The following is a 19,835-nucleotide window of genomic DNA, read 5'->3' as shown; positions in this document are numbered from 1 at the left end:
TAAAAATAAAAAAATCACAAAAATAAAATAAAAATAAACTAGTAGAGTATAATTAGATCGGGCCCGACCCGACCCTCATTTGGCCCTCAGAAATGGACGAGTTAAGGACTTGAATTTTCATATTTGACCCGACTCGACCCGGCCCTCAATACAAAATAGGGGAGAGCTGACCCAGCCCTCAATCATAAGGGCTTTTATGGTTTGATAGGCGGCCTTTTTATCATCCCTAGTCCAAAGGCATATCTATGGTTTCCGAAACGAATATGTTACTACTTACTAGTGCAATCTTTGGGTTTTTCTCTGGGTCCAATAACTAAAATTTCAACGAAATCGAAATGTTTGGCCGAGATTTCCAAATCTAAAAACAAAGTAAGACTTCTGGCTTCATTCTGAGCACAACACCTGTTCTATTTTAATCTCGCCACCCAATTTTCAGACAGACAACAAAAACATCCCTCCCTTTTTTTTCTCTCTCTTCACTCTCCACTTCTTCTCTGTACTACAAACACATGAGGTAACTAACTAACTAACTAACTCACTTTAAGTAAACCTCGTCAGTTAATAGTCAACAACCTTAAATTTCTATGTATGTTTGATGTACAACTTAATTTTGTCTTATTTGTACAAATAATAATTGAATTTGATATTAGATTTTGAACCAATCATTGATTGCCAACTGTGTTGTTATGTGAAACCCTAACCCTAGTGTAAAGGTAAGATTTGGTCAGACCTTATTATTATTGGATAATTGGGGAAGAAGGAGGTTTGATATGGATTTGACTGAGTTCGTTCTGGACGAACTGCCTACGTATCTAGCTCTCTCGGGGGCTAGAATCAAGTCAGACGTAGTTCACGATTTGGGATGAATGATTTGGTGTTGTCTCTTCTGGAGAGCCTAGGGGGAAGATGGAGTGGAGAAGAAGCATAGAATTCTCCCCTTTAGATCATGTCTCCTCTTGATTTTATAACCCATCCACTTAATGTGGTCTTGAATGCAATAAAGTACATGGTTGTTGTTACATAATTGTTGTAACGTCTGCCTTTTCATCTTTGAGCGTTACAAGACCTGGTTGTGGTCTTGGTATAAGCGACCTGGTTGCGGTCATGATATGAGCGACCTGGAAGGTCTTGATATAGTGAGGACTTGTGCTGGACACGTGTATAATATACGTTAGTTGTGTATATTAGTCCCTCACACCTAGACAAACTTGGTTAGCTCTACTGGATTTCTTTTGTGTAGAAGTTATTTGCCATGTTTCATTATTTGATTGAAGAGTTAATGAGTTTTTGATATATTTAGGTAAGCGTAGTTACGAGAATAAGTTTGATGCCTGTGTTCAAAATCTGAAAATATAAATCCATTTGACAGAAGTTCTCCTTCTTGTCAACCTTGGTGGCAGTCTGTTGGGTATAACTCTGAGCATTCAGTTGAAATGGGTGATTCTGTGTTAAAACCAGATGGTAGTATGGAGACCCAACGTAGCAAATCACAAAGCGATGGTGTTCGGGACGAAGGAGATATCGTTAGCAAAGAAGCGCAGACTACATCTGTACCAGAGTCAGGTAATTTTTCAATTAACGATATGCTGTTTTACTAGTACTGCTTTAAAGATTAGGTTGGCATATGGCTGTATACTCTGTCAAAACTCTAATGCGTATTGGCTCATGCCTTGAGGTTTTGATGGAAACATACGTGAAGGGTTTTTGTAGTATGGTATGTGTTGGCTGTATGTTGCCACAGTGACCAAGTGATACCAAGTGATGCTAAGTGACGTGTTAATATACAAATAATGCATTACTAAGATTGAGAAAATAGAGAAAATTATTACTATTCTGTAGACGTGTAACTAGGATCACGACCTTATGAAGTGGCTCCTTACAATTAAATATCAAAGTGGCATATCATGAAGTTCTAACTATGTTAATAAATTATTCTCTAAGTCTTTTAAGGTATAGAAGAAACCCTGGTTTGAAATGGTATGCACAACATGTCCATGAGTCTGTGTATCCGACACGGATTTTTTAAAGAATATGAAGCGTCCATGTTACTTAGTTTAGTAAATATTATCCTTGACGCATAAGAAGGGTTTATCTGAAAAGCGTATCATGCAATCGTTGTACCATATAAGTGTAGCAATGGGATGGCTACATTATTGTGTATATGCACAATACACTATTACATCCTTAATCAAAGTGATAGAAGCCGAGCGTTCAGATGTGGATTAATAATTTAATAAGAAACATGGTGTCAAATGCGCTGATGGTGCCACCGTTGAAAGCGCGCTCCGGGATTTGTGCAATTGTGCCTAGCAGACACATGATGTAATACCATCATAACTTTTGATATTAATTACTTATGGATGATTAACATAGGCCCATGTTGTGCGTATATATAATTGATCAAAGATGGATGAGAATAATTCCATAATGGTCATGGGAGGAAAGAAGTCTAAAATTATAGCAAAATCAGTGACAATATTATTTTCATCTTTTTGGAAACAATAACGATGGAATAAGTAACTGTTTGATCTAATTTACGTCTTGACATTGTGAAACTTATTTACAGTATTAAGTGCCATCCTGATGTGGAACACAGAGACTATGATTATTATCTAATTGTTTTTAGTAAATTCAAGTTTACTATAAACAAGTTATGTTCGTTTTTATTTTGTAAGCCTAATTTAGAAGTGTTTAGAAGTCTAGTTTATGAGTTCTAATAGTCTTTGAAGGTTACTATTATGATATAGATAGGTTAGGAAAATGTTTCTTAGTGTTTTAGTAGGTTTCTAAGATGATTTGATGGAGTTATCTATATAAAAAGTTTCATGGACGAAAATTGTAATCAATCATTCAATATTATCAATAAACTTATGATTCAATTTATTTGTTTTATATTCTTATGAACTTTATCGCTTCTGCTACGTCACATCTGGTAGTTATTTTTATCACTGAATACAGTCCTCATTTAGGGTCAGATGGAAGCTATGGTCCTGTCTACCAGCATCTGCAGTATGTTGCATCTACTACACCCACAACAGGTGGTGCTTACCTAGTCCCACACACGGAGCCTGAACTCGTTGGGCACTCAATTGTAACTGTTCTTACTTCTTCATCTTATCTTTTCTTAACTCAGAATTGTGAAGTGAGCTAGAAAGCTAGTTGCCTTGTGTGCAGAAGATAAATATTTAGAGTTAGAAAATATGATTTTTGTATCGTACATTTTTTTGTGCTGAAGGTGTCTCGTGTTATTTTTAAATCCTTTCAGGCTTGTGCACCTTATCCATATTCTGATCCGTATTATGGGGGGTTAATGAATGCTTATGGACCTCAGGCTCTGGTATGCAGCCCATTCATCTATTTTAGATATTTGTTAGTTACGATACCTCCCTGAGTATGTTGATATGTATAATAGTTACTGAGAAAGATATAAAAGCTAGAACAGTTCATATACTTGTAGACATTTTAGGACATTTGTTTAATTAGTTGTTGATTAAAGTCAATCCTACAGGCTACAGATAATAAGTAATAATTGGAAAATCCTCTCTCTCTCTCTCACGCACACACACAAGTGCTGCTAGTTGGTGTATTTTGTTTAATGGATCTGTAGGTCATTCCTGTGGTTGGTGATTGACATGAATTTGTTTTACTTTAGTTCTACCAAGTCGTTATTTGCAGAATGTATAAATTCTAGTTTACTTGGAATGCAGTCAATGCACCACAGTAGAATGCCTTTGCCTCTTGACATAACAGAAGAGCCTGTGTATGTGAATCCAAAGCAGTACAATGGTATTATGAGGCGAAGACAGTCCCGTGCCAAAGCAGAGCTCGAAAAGAAACTAATTAAAGTTAGAAAGGTAGATATACAAACACCTACTTGATTTCCATCAAAATACTTACTTAACTTGCTTGGTTATATACGTTATTTGCAGGTCTTTTACACTGTTCAAATGTAATGGATGGAATCAATATTTAAACAGATCGTCCTAGGGAAACCTCCTACCTACAAAAAATGTAAATGTTCCTATCAAGTTGGAAGTAATTATATGCGACTGATGATACTAAGTCTAGTCCTGTTTTTCGTAATTTTATTTGGGCATGCAGCCACTTTAGATAGTTGCTAGGTATATGGACCATCTGGAAGTTTCTCAGAATCTTAAGTTCTGGAGTTTGAATGCCTCGTATGTACGTTTTTCTCCCATCAAATGTTTGTTATAGGGGAGACTTTACATCCCGCTGCTTATTATATCCCCTTTTTTTTAAAAAAAAATTATTATTATTAAGGTGATATGCACTTGCTCACGTATTTTCTATCACATGAGATGTCACTTTTTTATTATGACCCTTCTAGTTATCCTTACTCAGTTTACCTTACTGTATGCAATAGCCATATCTTCATGAATCTCGGCACCAGCATGCTATAAAAAGGCAGAGGGGTTGTGGAGGTCGTTTTCTCAACACAAAGAAGGTTAACCATGAACCGAAATTGACACCTGAAGAAGGTATCAGATATAGCAATGCTCGAAGTACAGAGTCAGCAAGCCCAACAGCTTCTGCAACGACAACCCAAAGCACTGTGCAGTGTGATGCATCTCATGGCAAGGAAGATGTTGATGAACAGCTTATGAAGAGGGACATGACTGAACCGCATACATATTCCAAAGAAGACGGCATTGGAAATAGCTGCTACAAACAGCAGCAGGACTTCAGATTGTCAGCATTTCAGGCTCCTGCGGGCGAGAGGGGGGAGGAAGGAGACTGCTCAGGTCAACTAAGGGGAAGCATCTCAGTCAGGCCGGCCTCGCACAGGGCACTCACCATCCAATGAATCCCTGTGCATGAGCTCTTGATTAACCAGAGTGGGAAACCCCTGGTTATCAGATGTATTTCAGGCAATTCATTCTTGGCTTTGTATCTGTTTGTTGTGTTGTGGTTATGGCATTACTTACTTTTGCGTTTACTCCCTCTGTAAATACGTAGCGTGTGTTTTGTGGATTGAAGTAGGGGTGAGGGATCATTAGAGAACAAGCGTTGTTCACAATTGTATAAATTTGCTGGACTATTTTGTTGAACTTGGGCATGACTGTGAATCAAACATCATCATATAACTATGTAAAGACATAATTAAGATTTTCGTTTGTTGCCTTTATTTGACATTAATTTGCGTGTTATTATACGGTTGTGTTTTTTATTGACTTTGCTTGAATTATTTAACGAGTCAGCGGGAACTTCATGCTTTTCTCCCTTGGTCATTTTATTTTGCCCTTGGTCTTGAAATATACGAGCTGTTATTAAGAAAGTGAGATCACAGAGTTAAAGTTTCTTTTCTTCATCTCGTGAAGGCTTGCATGAAGCACATGAAATGCAATCATGCAAAGCCTTGTATTATCCCGTGTACTTGATCCTGCTTCTGGAATAACTCTGTATGATTTGCTCGCCTACGTTATTCTCATACTACATGCCTACGTTATTCTCACACTACATGTTTCAGGAAATTCTGTTGTGATTATAACCCTATGGAATCATACGGATGTGACGTTTCTTATAATAATAATCCAACTTATTCATATGCTGCTGGGTACCACGCATAACCCCTAGTTGCTAGTTTGATGCCATCACATATGCTGGGTACCACGCAGAACCCCTAGTTGCTAATTTGATGCCATCACAATTTCACATCATGGAAAAGCGTATTGAATAATGGGTGGTACCACTGGTACTGAAATAGAGTTTGTACAAGTCCCACTAGCACGACTCCGGGTCCCTTTGTGCCAGAAAGAGTTGGTCAACTTGCACTTTGCTCTTTTGTGATTTCAATGGTCAGTTTTCTTATTTCATATTCCCACGGAATGACACCAGGTAAAGTAGTTCAGAAGTTCTGATAGTATAATATATACCCGTGGAATGATTGAGACCAAAACTTTAAATATTTTTTTTTAAAACTAAAAAACTATTTTATGATTTTGGTCCTAGATAGGGCTGGAAATGGAGCGTTTATTTGGATTTTCATTCAAAAAAATTGAATACTATATTTGAATTCATCCGATTCGTTTGTTCATATCTATATATATTAAAAAATACTAAAAAAATATAATATTTTAATAATTTATATATATAAATATAAGATATAAATAAATTTTTAGGCATCAAAAAAAATATAAATCTTGTTAAAATGATTCGGGTTTTCAGATATTCGATTTGGATTATAGTCACAAACATAAAAATCATATCCATTTTAAAATGAATTCGGATATGGTCGGATTCGGGTCTCACCGTACCATTTCCATCTCGCTGAACTCTTCCTTCAAACTTTTCTAGACTAAAATCTAAAAAAACCAAAACCAAAAATTTGTGTTTATGCGATTTCTAATTGTGTTGGCGGTTTAGTTGTGGATTTGCTGAGAAGATTCGTGCACATGTACATTTAATGAGATATGGGCATTGGGTCCTTTAGGACTTCCACAAACATTAGGGTCTTCATGAAGTTAACCTTCTGAAATCTGAACTTGAGTCCCCAACTCATTTTGACACTTGCTTTGCCTTCACGTCTATTTCAGTTTCTTTTGACTGGACTTCTGTTTTGGACATTATGAGATTTCCATTGTTCAAAATTTCAAATAACAGGTTACCACATTGACTTGTATGATCTGTGATGGCTCCAACAAATAGAATCCTTTCTTGACTGCCACACGTAGTCTTCGCTTTAATGTCTTTGTACACGGAAAATCCTGGACTACATTTGGCATTTTGCTTTACAAAAATATTTTAAGTTAACTGCATTATAGATCTTTCTACAGATTTTACATAGTTAATCAAAATGCAGTTAAGCCACCTAAGCCTTGAGCAACCCAATACGAAATACAGCTGAATCAAGTCCCTCACCTCAGGTAAAATTGTAGGAACTTGCATTCGCATAAAAGAAAGAATGAATCACTGAAATCCCCTCTGAGCACTGAAATTATCAAGGCTGTTTTATTCTACTTTTGATAACAACGTATTATTGAAGGAATGAGATAAATGGAGTCATGAATAGGGCTGTGCTGAAAGGATTGGGAACTAAACCCAAAATGGGACCTCTGAATTAGTATCTATTAGTGGATTGATGCTCAACATGTCGGATTCACTATCTGTGCAACCCATTGAGACCGTTAGATGAATTGACCGAATACATGTTCATCCCTCTTGTCCTTCCAGGAGCACCTCCTTTCAATGAAGATGCATCGAGTACAAACCTGCTCAGTATGAGCGAAAAGGATCAGATCATATGCTTCATGAAGTGAGCTGTTGGAAATTTGGATTAGATTAAAAGACTCACGACTTATTTGATGCTTTTCCTAGTTCTGTGGTTCCACAGTGTATAAGTACTTTCTGATCAACTTTGGATATGGAATGATCCGCACGTAGTTGCCAATCCTCCATAACTAATGCACACAAGCAAAGTCTTCAGTAAAGTCATAGTTGTAGCTCAAGTAAGAACTAAGAAGAGAAAGAGAACATATGTTTGTGAAAAAGACTGAGGTGCTACTTACATGATTTATATGCAATCTCCGTCGTACTCTGCTTTAGACCCAATATTTCCTGCACATATTGAAGTGTTGTTATATTAGATAAACATTTGAAAGTTTGAATACTTGGTCATTCAGCATGACAATTAGTGGGTATAGAAGTGCAGATGCCCAGTGAAAAAGTATGGGGTACCTTAAGTTTCTGATAGCAAGTTTCGAGCTCATCGTTTACCAAAATTTGATCAAAGAGACCTGAAGACTTCCCTTCCTCAAGTTCTGCTATTGCATTCCGCAGTCGTTTTTGGACTTGTTCTTCTGTTTCAGTTCCCCTATTAATCCAAATAATATTTTAGTTGCATAGGCATATTCTAAGGCCTCAACACAAAAGTCTTGGGCTTTTGCTGTGTATAGTTACCGTGCTCGGAGTCGCTTCTCAAGCTCCTCAAATGACGGTGGACAGACAAAGATATATATTGCTTCAAGAGAATTAGCACGGACAGACCTGGCGCCTTGAACATCAATGTCAAGAATGCATCTCTGCACATGAAATTAACTCGAGCTTAAAAACCTGAACAAATACAAACCAATGCATCATTATTTTGTATGTATAGGTACAATGCAGGGAGCAAGTCGTTCTAGAATGATTGACTATGCTGTGCTTGCAATTCATCTCTCACAAACAAAGGTTCTTGTTCACATGGATAAGATTATTCAGCTGAAGTAATACCTAAGCTCTATAGGACTTTATAATGTCACAATCTATACTGTTGATAGTTAGACATGTAATCTTTTTACCCCTAACCCCCCGAGGTTTGACCAGTTTATACTGAAGATCATGCCAACCCATGTAACTAGTTTATATTGTTTATACAACACCACAAATTCAGAACTTGTACCATAGTTAACGTGACATTTTATTCACAACATATTACCTTTCCTGCATCCGATACCACATCAACTGCTTCGATACTTGTTCCATAAAGATTACCATGAACAGATGCAGATTCGAGGAACTTTCCATCTTGTATGTCCTTCTCCATTACCAATCTTTCGGTGAAGTGGTAATGGATTCCATGCTTCTCCTTGTTCCTTGGATCCCGAGTTGTGTGGCTTACAGAAAATCCAAACGTGGATGGGAATTCACTCATGAGTTTGGCAATTAACGTGCCTTTGCCTACTCCAGAGGGACCGCTAATAACAATTGGCTTCGGACCATCACCATTAGCCCCCTTGCTCCAAGCAACCACCTTGGTTCCCAGGATCTTCTTCTGCTCTCTAACATATGGGGTGTCCACCTACCAGTAATTAAACAAGAAAATTGACAGCTTAGATCAGTGGGCCATTTGTGTGCTTGGAGGCAAACCACAACATATGACTACTATTATTTCCACACATGCAAAACTGATGGATTTGATATATAGTATCTCGTCACTAACCTCAAGAAACCAGGTGCAATCATCTGGCGTGGAGTCACGTTTCAGAATTAAGATTCGATCATCATTTACAAGGGCTGCTGAGTGGCCTTTGCAAATCATGGGTTTCTTACCCAGTACTGCAGGCTCCTCCCTACCAAGATAATCATGTATCAGTAACCCTACTTCAAGATAAATAACCAAATGCAGTATGCAAAACACATACGAAATCTCACCATTTGCCTGATGCCTTATCAAAAATACGGACCCTGATTGTTGAGTCTGCTTCATCATCAGATCTCCCAGTCACATACTGAGAACAGTATGGAACTTATCAATAACTAATAATATAAACAACATACACTAGGAAAGATCAAATCTGGTATTGGTAAATTGTATTCACTTACGATCTTCTCACCAACAACTGTAGCTGTCTGGTAACTAGATTCCAAATCGATCTCAATCGGTAAACTCTCTTGCATTCCATCTACAAGGATCTCTTGAAGTTCACCCTGATTATAACAATATTACAAATGAAATCAGTACCTACCACTCATATGTCATTCTAAACAGACTAAATTGAAAATTCTTCTTATTTTGATAATGCAAGTTCCAATAGGGCAAAACAAGGAACAAAACAGATAAAATAGGCATCTTACCATAGAGATATCTCACTCTCTGACTCAAGTTTTACTCCTAACATGAAACAAAATATATAAACAACATAAGATCAACTACAAATAAACATTTATCAAAATAAAACTCCAAAACCAGCCATTTAAAACACAAAATTCATAATTCAAAAAAAAAACCCAATATGCTCATATGCCCATCCTCATAATAGACATTAAAAAAATTATTGGTCCACATAAATTTTTTTTTCCCCCAATAAGCAAAAAATCTACAAGAGAAGCTAAACTAGCACAGAAAAATGAGAGCCAAATGATTAGATATGTGTGAAAACTGGATCTTTAGATCCCATTGTAATACAGCTGAAATAATAAGAACAAGGTACAAGTAAAAGTTACCTGAAACTCAGAAAAATCAGTAAAAAATGAATCTTTATTCAACAAAATGAGGTGAGTTGACTCAAATATACAAACTTTGAGCTGTTTCCAAGTTGGGCATAAGAGAAAAGTATGAATGATGTTGGAAATGAAGTTTTGAGGAAGAATGAAGGCTCAAAGGGGGTTACTACCTATAATATATATAAGCAGAGAGAGAGATAGAAGCGGGTCCTTCTCAAAAAAGAAGCTATCTTGGCGTAGGATTCAGTAAATTTTAACACAAAACCAACCAGGAAACCGGCAATTTTTGTAGGATTTTGGTCTTCACGAGCAATTATTAGATTTAGGATTTAGGACCTGTTATTTTCTAGAACTTCATTTTTTCCTCTGACTACGACTTGTTGGTAACAAAAACAGGTCATAGTCTGAAAAACAATTGCAATGCAGAGGAATTAGTGGTGGCGAACTCATTGGCCTACCAAAGACAATTCCAAGGTCGCATACTTGGGTTGTCACAGCATCTTAAGGTCCTATGACCCGTTATGTATCCTTCTGGTAATGTAGCAAGACTTCATAATCATTTGACTGGTGGCGTTTTCTTAATCCTAATATGTTCAAATTGAGGTACTACTTGCTTTCAGGATTCTGTCCATTTGTAAAGTTGTTCACATTTTTAATTTCAGACTTGTTCATAGCCTACTGGTCAAAACAATTAAACAAGTGCCAAAACAACAAAGAAGAATACAGTGAAAAAAGTTTGAAAGCACAATGAAACACTCAGATTCTCACAATGAAAAATATACAGAATAGTTTTCAGGAAAAAAAATATTCTCCATATTTGGGCTTTACTATTTTAGATTTGGTTCCTACCACTTTTGGCTTCTCTAAATCGTTTGACTGCCGACATTATGTTGTTTCGTTCTTGCTTTGGAACCTTGATGCCGACTCCTCACAAGTCACATCCTTCAATTAAGATTTTAGGGGTGACCCCAATTCAAGCCTATTAAAAAAAAATGTTCATGTTTTGAGGTCGTAATCACAATTTCAAAATCACAAGAAAATGTTTAGGGAGTGAACTGTTGCTTCAAAAGGCTTACTTTGGTATTTTTCTTTGGGAGTCCGGCTACACGGTAACCAGTTACTGGATCAAATCCCAGCAACCATTACAAGTTGTTGTTGGATTGTCTCGACTATGGATCTCGGTACACATAGATCTCGGCACACACACACGGATCTCGGATCTAAATCAACAATGACTTGTAACGGTTGCTGGGATTTGATCCCAGTAATTACTAGAAAGTCCAATCCTTTCTTTGGTGTGCCTCTTGAATCTTGATACACATTGTATAGGCAGTTCTCTAAAGACAATGATGGTTCATTTTGGTATTTCACTAGTGGCAAAAACTATTATTAAGCCATTATCTTAGTTAGGTTAAGTTATATTTAGTTTTCTTTATACCTACTAAGGGATTATTGGTGGGGTTAAGAATACAAAGGTTGGTGTATGACTTGGGGTAACTAAGTCCAAGATATGTACAACCAAAAAGAAGATGACACAAACAAATTAATTTTTCTTTTTTTTTAGTGAATTGCAGATATTATTTGACATTTTTATTAAATGTTGGCATCCAACTTAAAATCTATTGGTGATAAGTAGAGAAGCTAAAAAATTTGACACTCCCTCATGTGTAGTGTATTCTTGAGAGCATAAGACGTAGACAATTTTAAAAATTATGCTCTGGTACCATATTGAATGTAAACATCCATTTATCAAACTTAAAACCAATTGGCAATAATTTATATATTTGATTGCAAGACTTTAGATATCCGATATGAAATTATAATCACAATACTATTATATTAATTAATGTCAATTTTAAAAAAAATACTAAATTGTTATCATTCAAAATAAAAAAAGATTTAAGAAATCTATAATATATTCAAGTTGATTGGTATTAAAATGTTAGTTGAAATTGTTATATGAAATCTCCGTACAAATCTTAATATAGTGGTGATAACAAAGTACCATGATGTTGTGAGACTTTCACCAGAGTTGGGTTGCACTCATTACCTTGAGATTAGATTAGAGTTGACTGCTGAGATACATGTGTTGACATATAATTCAGTACAAAATGTTTTGTCAATGATGCACCATTACAAGATTTTTATGGGTAAATTTCTAATTCGGCAATGATTATGTCATTTTGTTTTTAATCCGGCCATTGTCAGCAACTCAGTGCAAAAAATTGCTGACATTATTCCACTAGTTACTGACAAAATGCGTTGAGTTGCATTTTGTGGCCGAATTAGAAACACATTGAAATTATCATGGCCGAATTAAAAATTTATCCATTTTTATGACAAGATTTTTACTTAGTATATAAAATTTTCGCGGATTGGCGATTTTGGCAAGAGAGCGTACTGATTCTGGGATTCAAAAACTACACATTAACATCATGGGATCATCATTTGTTTTGTAATCAATTTTGAGGGTCCGATCACTATTCTGCTAGACAGACGCATTATCGAGTTCACAAGTTAATAATACAGCTATGCGCCAACAGATTGGTTGCAACCTGTTTCGTGAGAGCACGTTCCAAAAGGGTACAGGTGCATTTCGAAGCAAACTCTGCACATCTGCAACTCTAAATGGACAGAGTGTACGTTTTGCTTGGTTCTGCCGTGATCTAAAGTAAACAAATTCGTTTAAAACATAGCACGTGAAATGTTGCTTCCCATGCATTAAACTTGGAACAGAAAATAGCATGCTATTGAAAATCATTCAAGAAACATCACATATATTTTAGTATTTGACTTGGTTTGATTGAATTTTAAGCTAAACTAATACTTTATATAACTAGTAAAAATCACATCTGAAACTTCCTACTGAACCGTTATTTTCAAGTGTAGATCGAATTAGCATATATAGCAGTAACTACCCATAGTAAAACCAGAATACTTATACCCATATATCAATATCAACCAGAATTGATCGATTATCCTCCAAGAATGATTTTAGGTACGATATGAAATAAATAAAAGTATGCAATGCATAAGGCCTAACTGGCGACATCGATTATATTCCTTGATTTCCTTCCTCAATTACTCACTTGAATAAGGCATGAAGCGAATTCAGCATTGGGCCTCCAAAACTCCAATATTTAAAAAAAAAAAAATTAAAAAGAACAATTGAAGACATCAAATGGCATAAGCTTGGTGTTAGGATATAAAAAGGAACAATTAAGGACGTTTAATTTTCAATTAAACCATGCTTTCTGCTATCAAACTTTCTTTTTCTGATTTAAAGAACCTAATGTAAACACATGCAGGACTCCATGCGCTAGATGGTAACCAGTTGTCCATTTCAACATAGTACAGTCCACTTTAATTGTTTAAGACTCTCATTCACGAAATGATTGATGATTTTTTTTAATCTATAAATATAAATATTTTGTTGATAATCAAAAACAAATAGAAGTATAGAATCAAGAAAAAGAAGAGATATAGAAGATGATGAGTTGAACCACGTTATTTAATGGCTGCCTGCATATTCTGTGAAGAGGAATCAAACTTAAAACACAGCCCAACTATTATATTTATAATAATAGATTAGGTTTCTCAAATTATTTGTGAACTAAACAATTAGTGTTTTACTAGAAAACAATTTCTTGTTAACTCTTATCCAGAATCTTTCAGAAGCTAAACTTAAACATCAAGAAAACATGTTCAGGTTTGGGTTGGGAGTTGGGGCTTTGAAGTTAAACTCGGGGAGTTCCCAATTAGGAGTTGGCTCTCGGAACCTACAATTCAAACTAGCTCCAAAGACTTCCAAACCTCCAATCCGGAAATGAGTTAGTTAAGATTTGGACTTGAAGTGTGTTCTGGTATTTCTCTCCACACTAAGACCATATCCGAACCTTAATTAAGAAATGTTGTCATATACACATAAAACTTTTCCTGCCAAGTGGGATAATCCAACATACAAGCCCCACCCATAGACATACTGTTGTGATGTAATGTACAATTTATGTTCTTTAATTTAGATTGTGCTTATGTGAAAGGAAAAATCTCGCACTTTGGTAGGTGACTTGATCAATGTTTGTCCTCTAATTGGGTCCATCAGGTCCCTAACCTACTTTGGTTACTTGATCGAAGAGTTAAAAACACTCAGAATTTTGTATAAAATGATCAAGAAGAATATATACATTGAGTTACAAACTTACAACCCACATGTGAACAAAGTATCAAACAATCAAGGCCCCAGGTTCATCCGGACAACTTGGGATAACAGTTCCATTTTTACTCCATAACAGATTTATGCATGAAGCATTCACTTTCTCATCTCCCACTCCGACTAGATTAACATCTTGCATCAATATGTCTTTGCAAGGAAAATTCTTGCTGCAGTCAATTTTTATGGCAATATGTGAGGCACTTGTTCCTTTGATATTCTTATACACCACATCTTGTACTTGCACAGCTGATTTCTGTAAAAAGATAAATATGATTCAATGAAGGAAGATGAAGCGTTGTTATTGAATGTTATATTCGTATGTTGGTTTTGTTATTACCTGCTCTTTGCATGGATCATGTTGATCACAGTAGTCTTTGATCAATAATTATAGGATTGGTTACATTGTTCATGACTATATTTTGAAAAATGATGTTGGTTGCATTTCCTGACCCTCCCTGCAGGTTAAAGGAAAATGAATATGATGTCACCTTTGGCAGGCAAAATGAAAACGAACTACAAGACAGGCCCACAGGCCAGAACCTCAGTCGGTTGGAAAGGCCCATTAAACATCCAGGTAATTCAATAATGCACTTGTAAATCTAAAGGCCCAACATCCACGGAAGCCTGGAAGGGTGATGGGCCAAAAATTCTACTTTACGTTCTTACGTTATTTCAAATGGCTCGTGTAAACATTTGAGCTCACTATGGAGGTACCTGCCAAGTCTTGATTCTGACTCCATTTGTAGTCCCAATAAACTTTGCTCTATCTACTTTTACATCTGAGACATGAGATTCTGATTTAGCTTTTCCTAAGCTTCCAATGCTGAATCATTAGGGAAAAAAAAAGGCAGAGGAAAAGTAGTTTAGTTATGAAGTAGGAAGTTTGCAAAACTAATAGTCATAGAGCAGGTAAGAGTTAGGGGTTCAAACCTGATTCCATGTCCTGGTCCACATGTTATGTCCGTCGCTTGAACATTTCGTGCCCCATCTACTATTGAGATACAATCATCACCTGTAATGAAAATGCATTGTACATTATTCTCTAATTATTGAATAATGAAACAATATGTTTTATGGTTAAAAAAAAATGTTTTGGTGTCAAACTAGTGCAGATAATGTTTTATGGTTAAAGCATGCAAAAGAGTGTTGATGCCGGCACTTGTGGCCGAGCCAGTTGGCTAGGACAATTCTTCTGAAAATATGAAGCAACTGTCCCAAATTCTTATTGTGTACCTTTTGACTGAAGACATTTTTGATAAAATTTTAATAACCTGAACTTTCCCTATCCTGAATAGTTACTGGCTTACTCTGTTATACTTCAGCTTTATTAACCGTGAGTCCGTGAGTGCTATGTCACACAAGTAGTGTAACCATTCTGTTTTCGTACCAAGTTAACTACATTGGCATATTCAGCCAAAGGAAGATTTAAAAAGAAAGTTATATATTTTTTTTCTGTGTTTAATTGGCTAAAAAATTATAGTGCTAGCTATACCTGTTTTAATAACAGAACTCATGATTTGGATGTTTTGGGTATTTGTGATATGAATTCCATCTGTGTTGGGACTTTTCTCAGGTGCTGTTACCAAGAGATTGATAGCTTGAACATTAACACATTTCTGAAAAACTATGTGCATTTGCTGTGCATCTTTGATCCTGAGATTTTTCACTCTCAAATTTTTGCAGTCATTGAAAGTTATGGCCTGCTCAACACAAATACACCAAGTGAGTTTAAGGCTTTTAGCGCCTACGATGTTGATTTGGCATGGTATCTGAAGAAATTAAAGGTATAAAAGAAATGATCAAAATGTATTAGAAAAGTGGCCGGTACTAGAAATGATCAAAATGTACCGTTGGAGCGCGGACGCAAGGCTGAAGATCCACCAACAATTTGAACAAAGTTAGTCCTTTGAAGAGTATGTAGTTAAGATTATTGCAATTGATTATGAAGATGGTAAAGTACTTACAAGAGTTTTATTGATCTTACAGGAGTTTTTCCACCAAATCTCTCCATTACCATCAATGGTTCCACCACCGTCAACTATTAAATTATCAATGTTGTCGAATACAAGCCAATGTTGTCGGTCCTTTTTGTAGTCGCAGCGATCATCAGAAGCTGTAATTGTCCCTTGAATCTGTTACAGGAAGTTTTTAAACTTATATCACAAGCTAGAGTTTCTTGTTGCATCCAATAGGCAAAAATGACATTATTTATCTAATTAAGCTACCATATCATATATAATTTATGTATACCTGCACTGTAAGATCAGATTTGCAAGGGCCTCTAAATTTGATTGGCTTGAGAAGATAGTTCTTGTTCTTGGGCACAATAAGAACTGATCCAAAGGAAGAACATGCTTCCTTCCAAGCCTCCTCAAATGCCTGAATACAGTCGATGAATTCAGCACAACATAGAAACAAGTTAATACAAAAACTTGACATCTAAAACTGTAGCGCATGACCATGTAAGTTCTTAGGGAACAATTCATTTTTCCTAACTGGATACCTCTGAATCATCTGTTTTACCATCACCTTTAGCCCCAAAATCTTCCACATCAACAATTTTAGGTGAAGCTTTGGGACTATCTGCTTGATAAAACTCCCCAGCCCAAACCTTTCGTCCTCATAGTCGTCCGAGCGTGAGAGTTTTGAGTACTCCACCTCGCTTTCTAGCTCATCGATAAAACCGAAAAATGTCGGATAGGCTTGATTATCATAACTAGAGGCTTCCTTGAGATAATTATTTAGTGCGTCCTCCTGTGAATTGCTATAACATGAATAATAAGAACAAAACCATAGAATGAAAAGTGGCCTTAGATGTTTATGTAGACGCATTATAATCTCACTTGTAAAGACAGAACAAACTATAAGTATATGAGATATGAGTGTTACTTGAATGTTAAAGATAATGTATGACTTATGAAACATGTCATGATGAACTTGTATATTTATAGAAATGACAGGTTGTTTGATAAGCCATGAGTAAGCTAGAGAGATATCTAGCTAAAGAGAGATGAAAATAGAAAAGAAAGGAGAGCAGGGATGTCACTCAAAGTGCTTGGGTCTTGTGCTCTGTGACTCTTGAAGGTATGGACGGAGATAAGAGAGATTGAGACGAAAGGATCTTTTGGCTGGTAGCCCGACTGCTTCCTACATGCATTTTTCTATTCATCACGTATAGAACATGCTTGAAATACTTGCACAGTTTTACATACATGTACTCCAATACAAGCACATACAAATAATATTTATTTTGAATTGATATTTTGAGGTAGCTTACTAGCTTAGGCAGTACTTATTTATATATATATGAATATCCATACTTATTTCGTGTGCTTGCCCATCAAGCCAAAAGGCGGAACTCAACTTTGACTTGACTTAACTAATTCGATCAGAGACATGCCATTACATTACATACATGCAGCATGTTTATGTGCATGGATAACTTTCATATGAAATAAATGTACATACGCGACTTGCATTTCTATATTCTACATTTCTACATGTGAGATTTTGAAGGGTACTATATATTAAATTATTAGTAATATGATCTTATTGTCATGGATGAGTAGTAGCCCACGAACGTTTCCTACGTATATACACCCATGATTGTGTACATGATGTCATCAGGATGGAGGAATGTATGTTTTAGATAATTTCGCATACCTTATACCTAGGATAATTACCGGTGGGGAAAGGAAGAAGAAGGTGTGATTATGGTAAGAGAACAGAATTTGCGTGTACATTTGGAAAGGAAAACATTTTCATGATTATAGAGTACAGACTTGCCGAGGTTGTTTGGGCTAGGGAAGGGGAAAAAAATCTCTCTTCTTGCGTTTAGAAGTGAAAAATCTCCTAAGCACCCATCCACCACACATCTACCATTTTTTAACTAATAATGATTAATTCTAGTTAATTAAAAACTAACAAAATATTTATTTTATCCTCTCTTCAAATCATTTTTTTTTTTTCTACAAATCTTTCATTTCTTTGGTTTTCCACAAAAAAAACTCTACATGAGAAAATTTTGTCGATAAAATAAAAAAAAAAAAATAAAAAGAAATTTTTTTGTATAATAAAATAAAAACTACTCTAACACTTTTTTTTGTTTAGAAATTAGAACTGAACTGATTCAACTATGGTTTAGCTTAGACCGAGGGTCCAACCAAAAACTCTAGTTTTCACCAATCAGAATCGAAAATTCACGTTCAGGTCGGACCGATTCAACTACTGGTCCGGTCCGGTTTTCTAAACACTGGTATGTAGTACTAGAATCTGCTCAAAGTGACGTGGCGGAGGCTATACACCCATGCCTGGTAAACTTGGTTTTCTGGGGGCCAGGACAGTTGAACTCAGAGACCTCCCTGAAAGTGAGGTGCGCTAAATTTTACCAATCGGGTAAGTAAATAAATTATAAATAACAATGAGAATGATACACTCTTTGTTCTTACTGTCATAGTGTCATGTCAAACGAAGTGTATGTATATCGGAGTGTCTGTCTATAAATGTTAGCCTGTTAGGTTATTTGGACCTGAAGATGACCCACGAAGAAGACAAATGATCCATTAAGGGCGAGTTTCTAGTTCATACATTTTGCTTTGTACTTTAGGTCGCTTACAACATCATTTCCAAGTTCAAAAAAAGTAGTTAATTTGCACATGACATGAAGTGGTTTGATGTGAACATGACAAGTGATTCAATGAAGTTGTAACTTGCAACAGCGTTACCCTTGTCTTGTTCGGGAGATTATATATGAGGTCCACTCCATATCGCTTCTCTCAAAATCGGTGGGAGTTGCGGCGGTTTCCTCTCCTTATCCGTATTTATCTCTATATATAAAGAGTATTATTAAGGAATGGAAAATGCATTCCACGTGAGTTGAAATAGCGTAAATTGTAAAAACCCAAATAGCGCCATTGAATCAATGTTTTTATTATTATTTTTTTGTTTTCACTCTGCACTGGTCGAAGTGGCATAGGATTTTTCAGACCATTGATTCAGTAAACCTACTCTCTATCCGTATAACACTGTTTTTTTAGGAATAGGAATGGAGAGTGCAGAGTCATTAGACTCAACCTTATAGGAACCAAAGTTTCTCAATTGATAGTTATTTTGGCAAATCGAAACAATTTGATGAAATTCAGCTATCTTGAGATTTTTCCCCTTTATGATAAGATTCTTGTTCGATTTGAGACGTAGATAAAGCGTAACAGGAAACGGGATTGATTAGATAATTGAATCATTATTAGTGGAAAATTGATGATTCGATTATGCATATGTAAGACTTGATTAAAGCAAATGGTATGCATGTATAGGCAATGGAAATCGTGCCATAAATTTTATATCTTGATTTTTTTTTTGATTGATAAGCCTATTTTAAATGAGATCAATAACTTTTGATGCTGGTAGAGTTCGAGCCTCAGACTCTGGTATCATATATCACCCAAAATTTTTACCAGCTTTACTAGTTGACACCTGCATATCTTGAAAATTTACTTTCTTTGAAAACAACATTTGCTATAGTTTGTTTTTTGTGTACATTGTTGAAAACGTATTTCCATCAAAGCACACCATAATTTTTTTTTTTTTTAATCAACACACCATAAGGTTTGATCTTTTGGCCATTTACAATTTCTATGATAGCCGGACTTCTAGGAACACCTCCAACTATCGAAAATGACAT

At 35.9% G+C, this 19,835-nt stretch overlaps 3 protein-coding genes across 9 annotated transcripts; 1 reads left to right on the top strand and 2 right to left on the bottom strand.

The window, feature by feature from the left end:
- The first annotated feature begins 371 nt into the window (after window positions 1-371).
- Window positions 372-5,146, top strand: LOC147484120 (nuclear transcription factor Y subunit A-9-like). 4 transcript variants are annotated; one of them, XR_015204704.1, is made up of 7 exons: window positions 372-514; window positions 1,370-1,563; window positions 2,970-3,091; window positions 3,266-3,337; window positions 3,708-3,854; window positions 3,930-4,011; window positions 4,385-5,146. XR_015204704.1 is itself a non-coding variant. In XM_086577628.1 (6 exons), exons 1-6 carry the CDS (start codon window positions 510-512, stop codon window positions 4,823-4,825), a joined length of 981 nt encoding a protein of 326 aa, XP_086433754.1. In that variant the 5' UTR covers window positions 372-509; the 3' UTR covers window positions 4,826-5,146. The 4 variants fall into 4 exon arrangements, 3 of the variants coding, with proteins under 3 accessions (XP_086433754.1, XP_086433756.1, XP_086433755.1); XM_086577628.1 differs by lacking the exon at window positions 3,930-4,011; XM_086577630.1 differs by lacking the exon at window positions 3,930-4,011 and having other exon boundaries at window positions 376-514; window positions 1,459-1,563.
- A 1,596-nt stretch (window positions 5,147-6,742) lies between these two features.
- On the bottom strand, window positions 6,743-10,452 carry LOC147484119 (guanylate kinase 1-like). 4 transcript variants are annotated; one of them, XM_086576719.1, is made up of 11 exons: window positions 9,943-10,452; window positions 9,574-9,610; window positions 9,322-9,426; window positions 9,151-9,227; window positions 8,939-9,068; window positions 8,435-8,797; window positions 7,918-8,039; window positions 7,696-7,831; window positions 7,527-7,575; window positions 7,313-7,418; window positions 6,743-7,229 (listed from the first exon to the last, which is right to left on the bottom strand). In XM_086576719.1, the coding sequence occupies exons 2-11, from the start codon at window positions 9,574-9,576 to the stop codon at window positions 7,121-7,123; spliced, it is 1,200 nt and encodes a 399-aa protein (XP_086432845.1). In that variant the 5' UTR covers window positions 9,577-9,610; window positions 9,943-10,452; the 3' UTR covers window positions 6,743-7,120. The 4 variants fall into 4 exon arrangements, with proteins under 4 accessions (XP_086432845.1, XP_086432847.1, XP_086432846.1 ...); XM_086576721.1 differs by having other exon boundaries at window positions 9,333-9,426; window positions 9,943-10,202; XM_086576720.1 differs by lacking the exon at window positions 9,574-9,610 and having other exon boundaries at window positions 9,943-10,202.
- A 3,643-nt stretch (window positions 10,453-14,095) lies between these two features.
- On the bottom strand, window positions 14,096-19,835 carry LOC147484118 (polygalacturonase-like). The gene is given in 11 exon segments (XM_086579708.1): window positions 14,096-14,408; window positions 14,493-14,528; window positions 14,530-14,610; window positions 14,870-14,978; window positions 15,086-15,167; window positions 15,648-15,855; window positions 16,004-16,024; window positions 16,120-16,287; window positions 16,406-16,534; window positions 16,659-16,774; window positions 19,754-19,835. Coding segments are annotated over 11 exon segments (1,275 nt in total). The 3' UTR covers window positions 14,096-14,165.

Source organism: Coptis chinensis, chromosome 8 (genome assembly GCF_015680905.1).
Source record: "Coptis chinensis isolate HL-2020 chromosome 8, ASM1568090v1, whole genome shotgun sequence".
In the NCBI taxonomy this organism is placed as follows: Eukaryota; Viridiplantae; Streptophyta; class Magnoliopsida; order Ranunculales; family Ranunculaceae; genus Coptis; species Coptis chinensis.
This window is presented reverse-complemented; position numbering and strand designations above follow the sequence as displayed.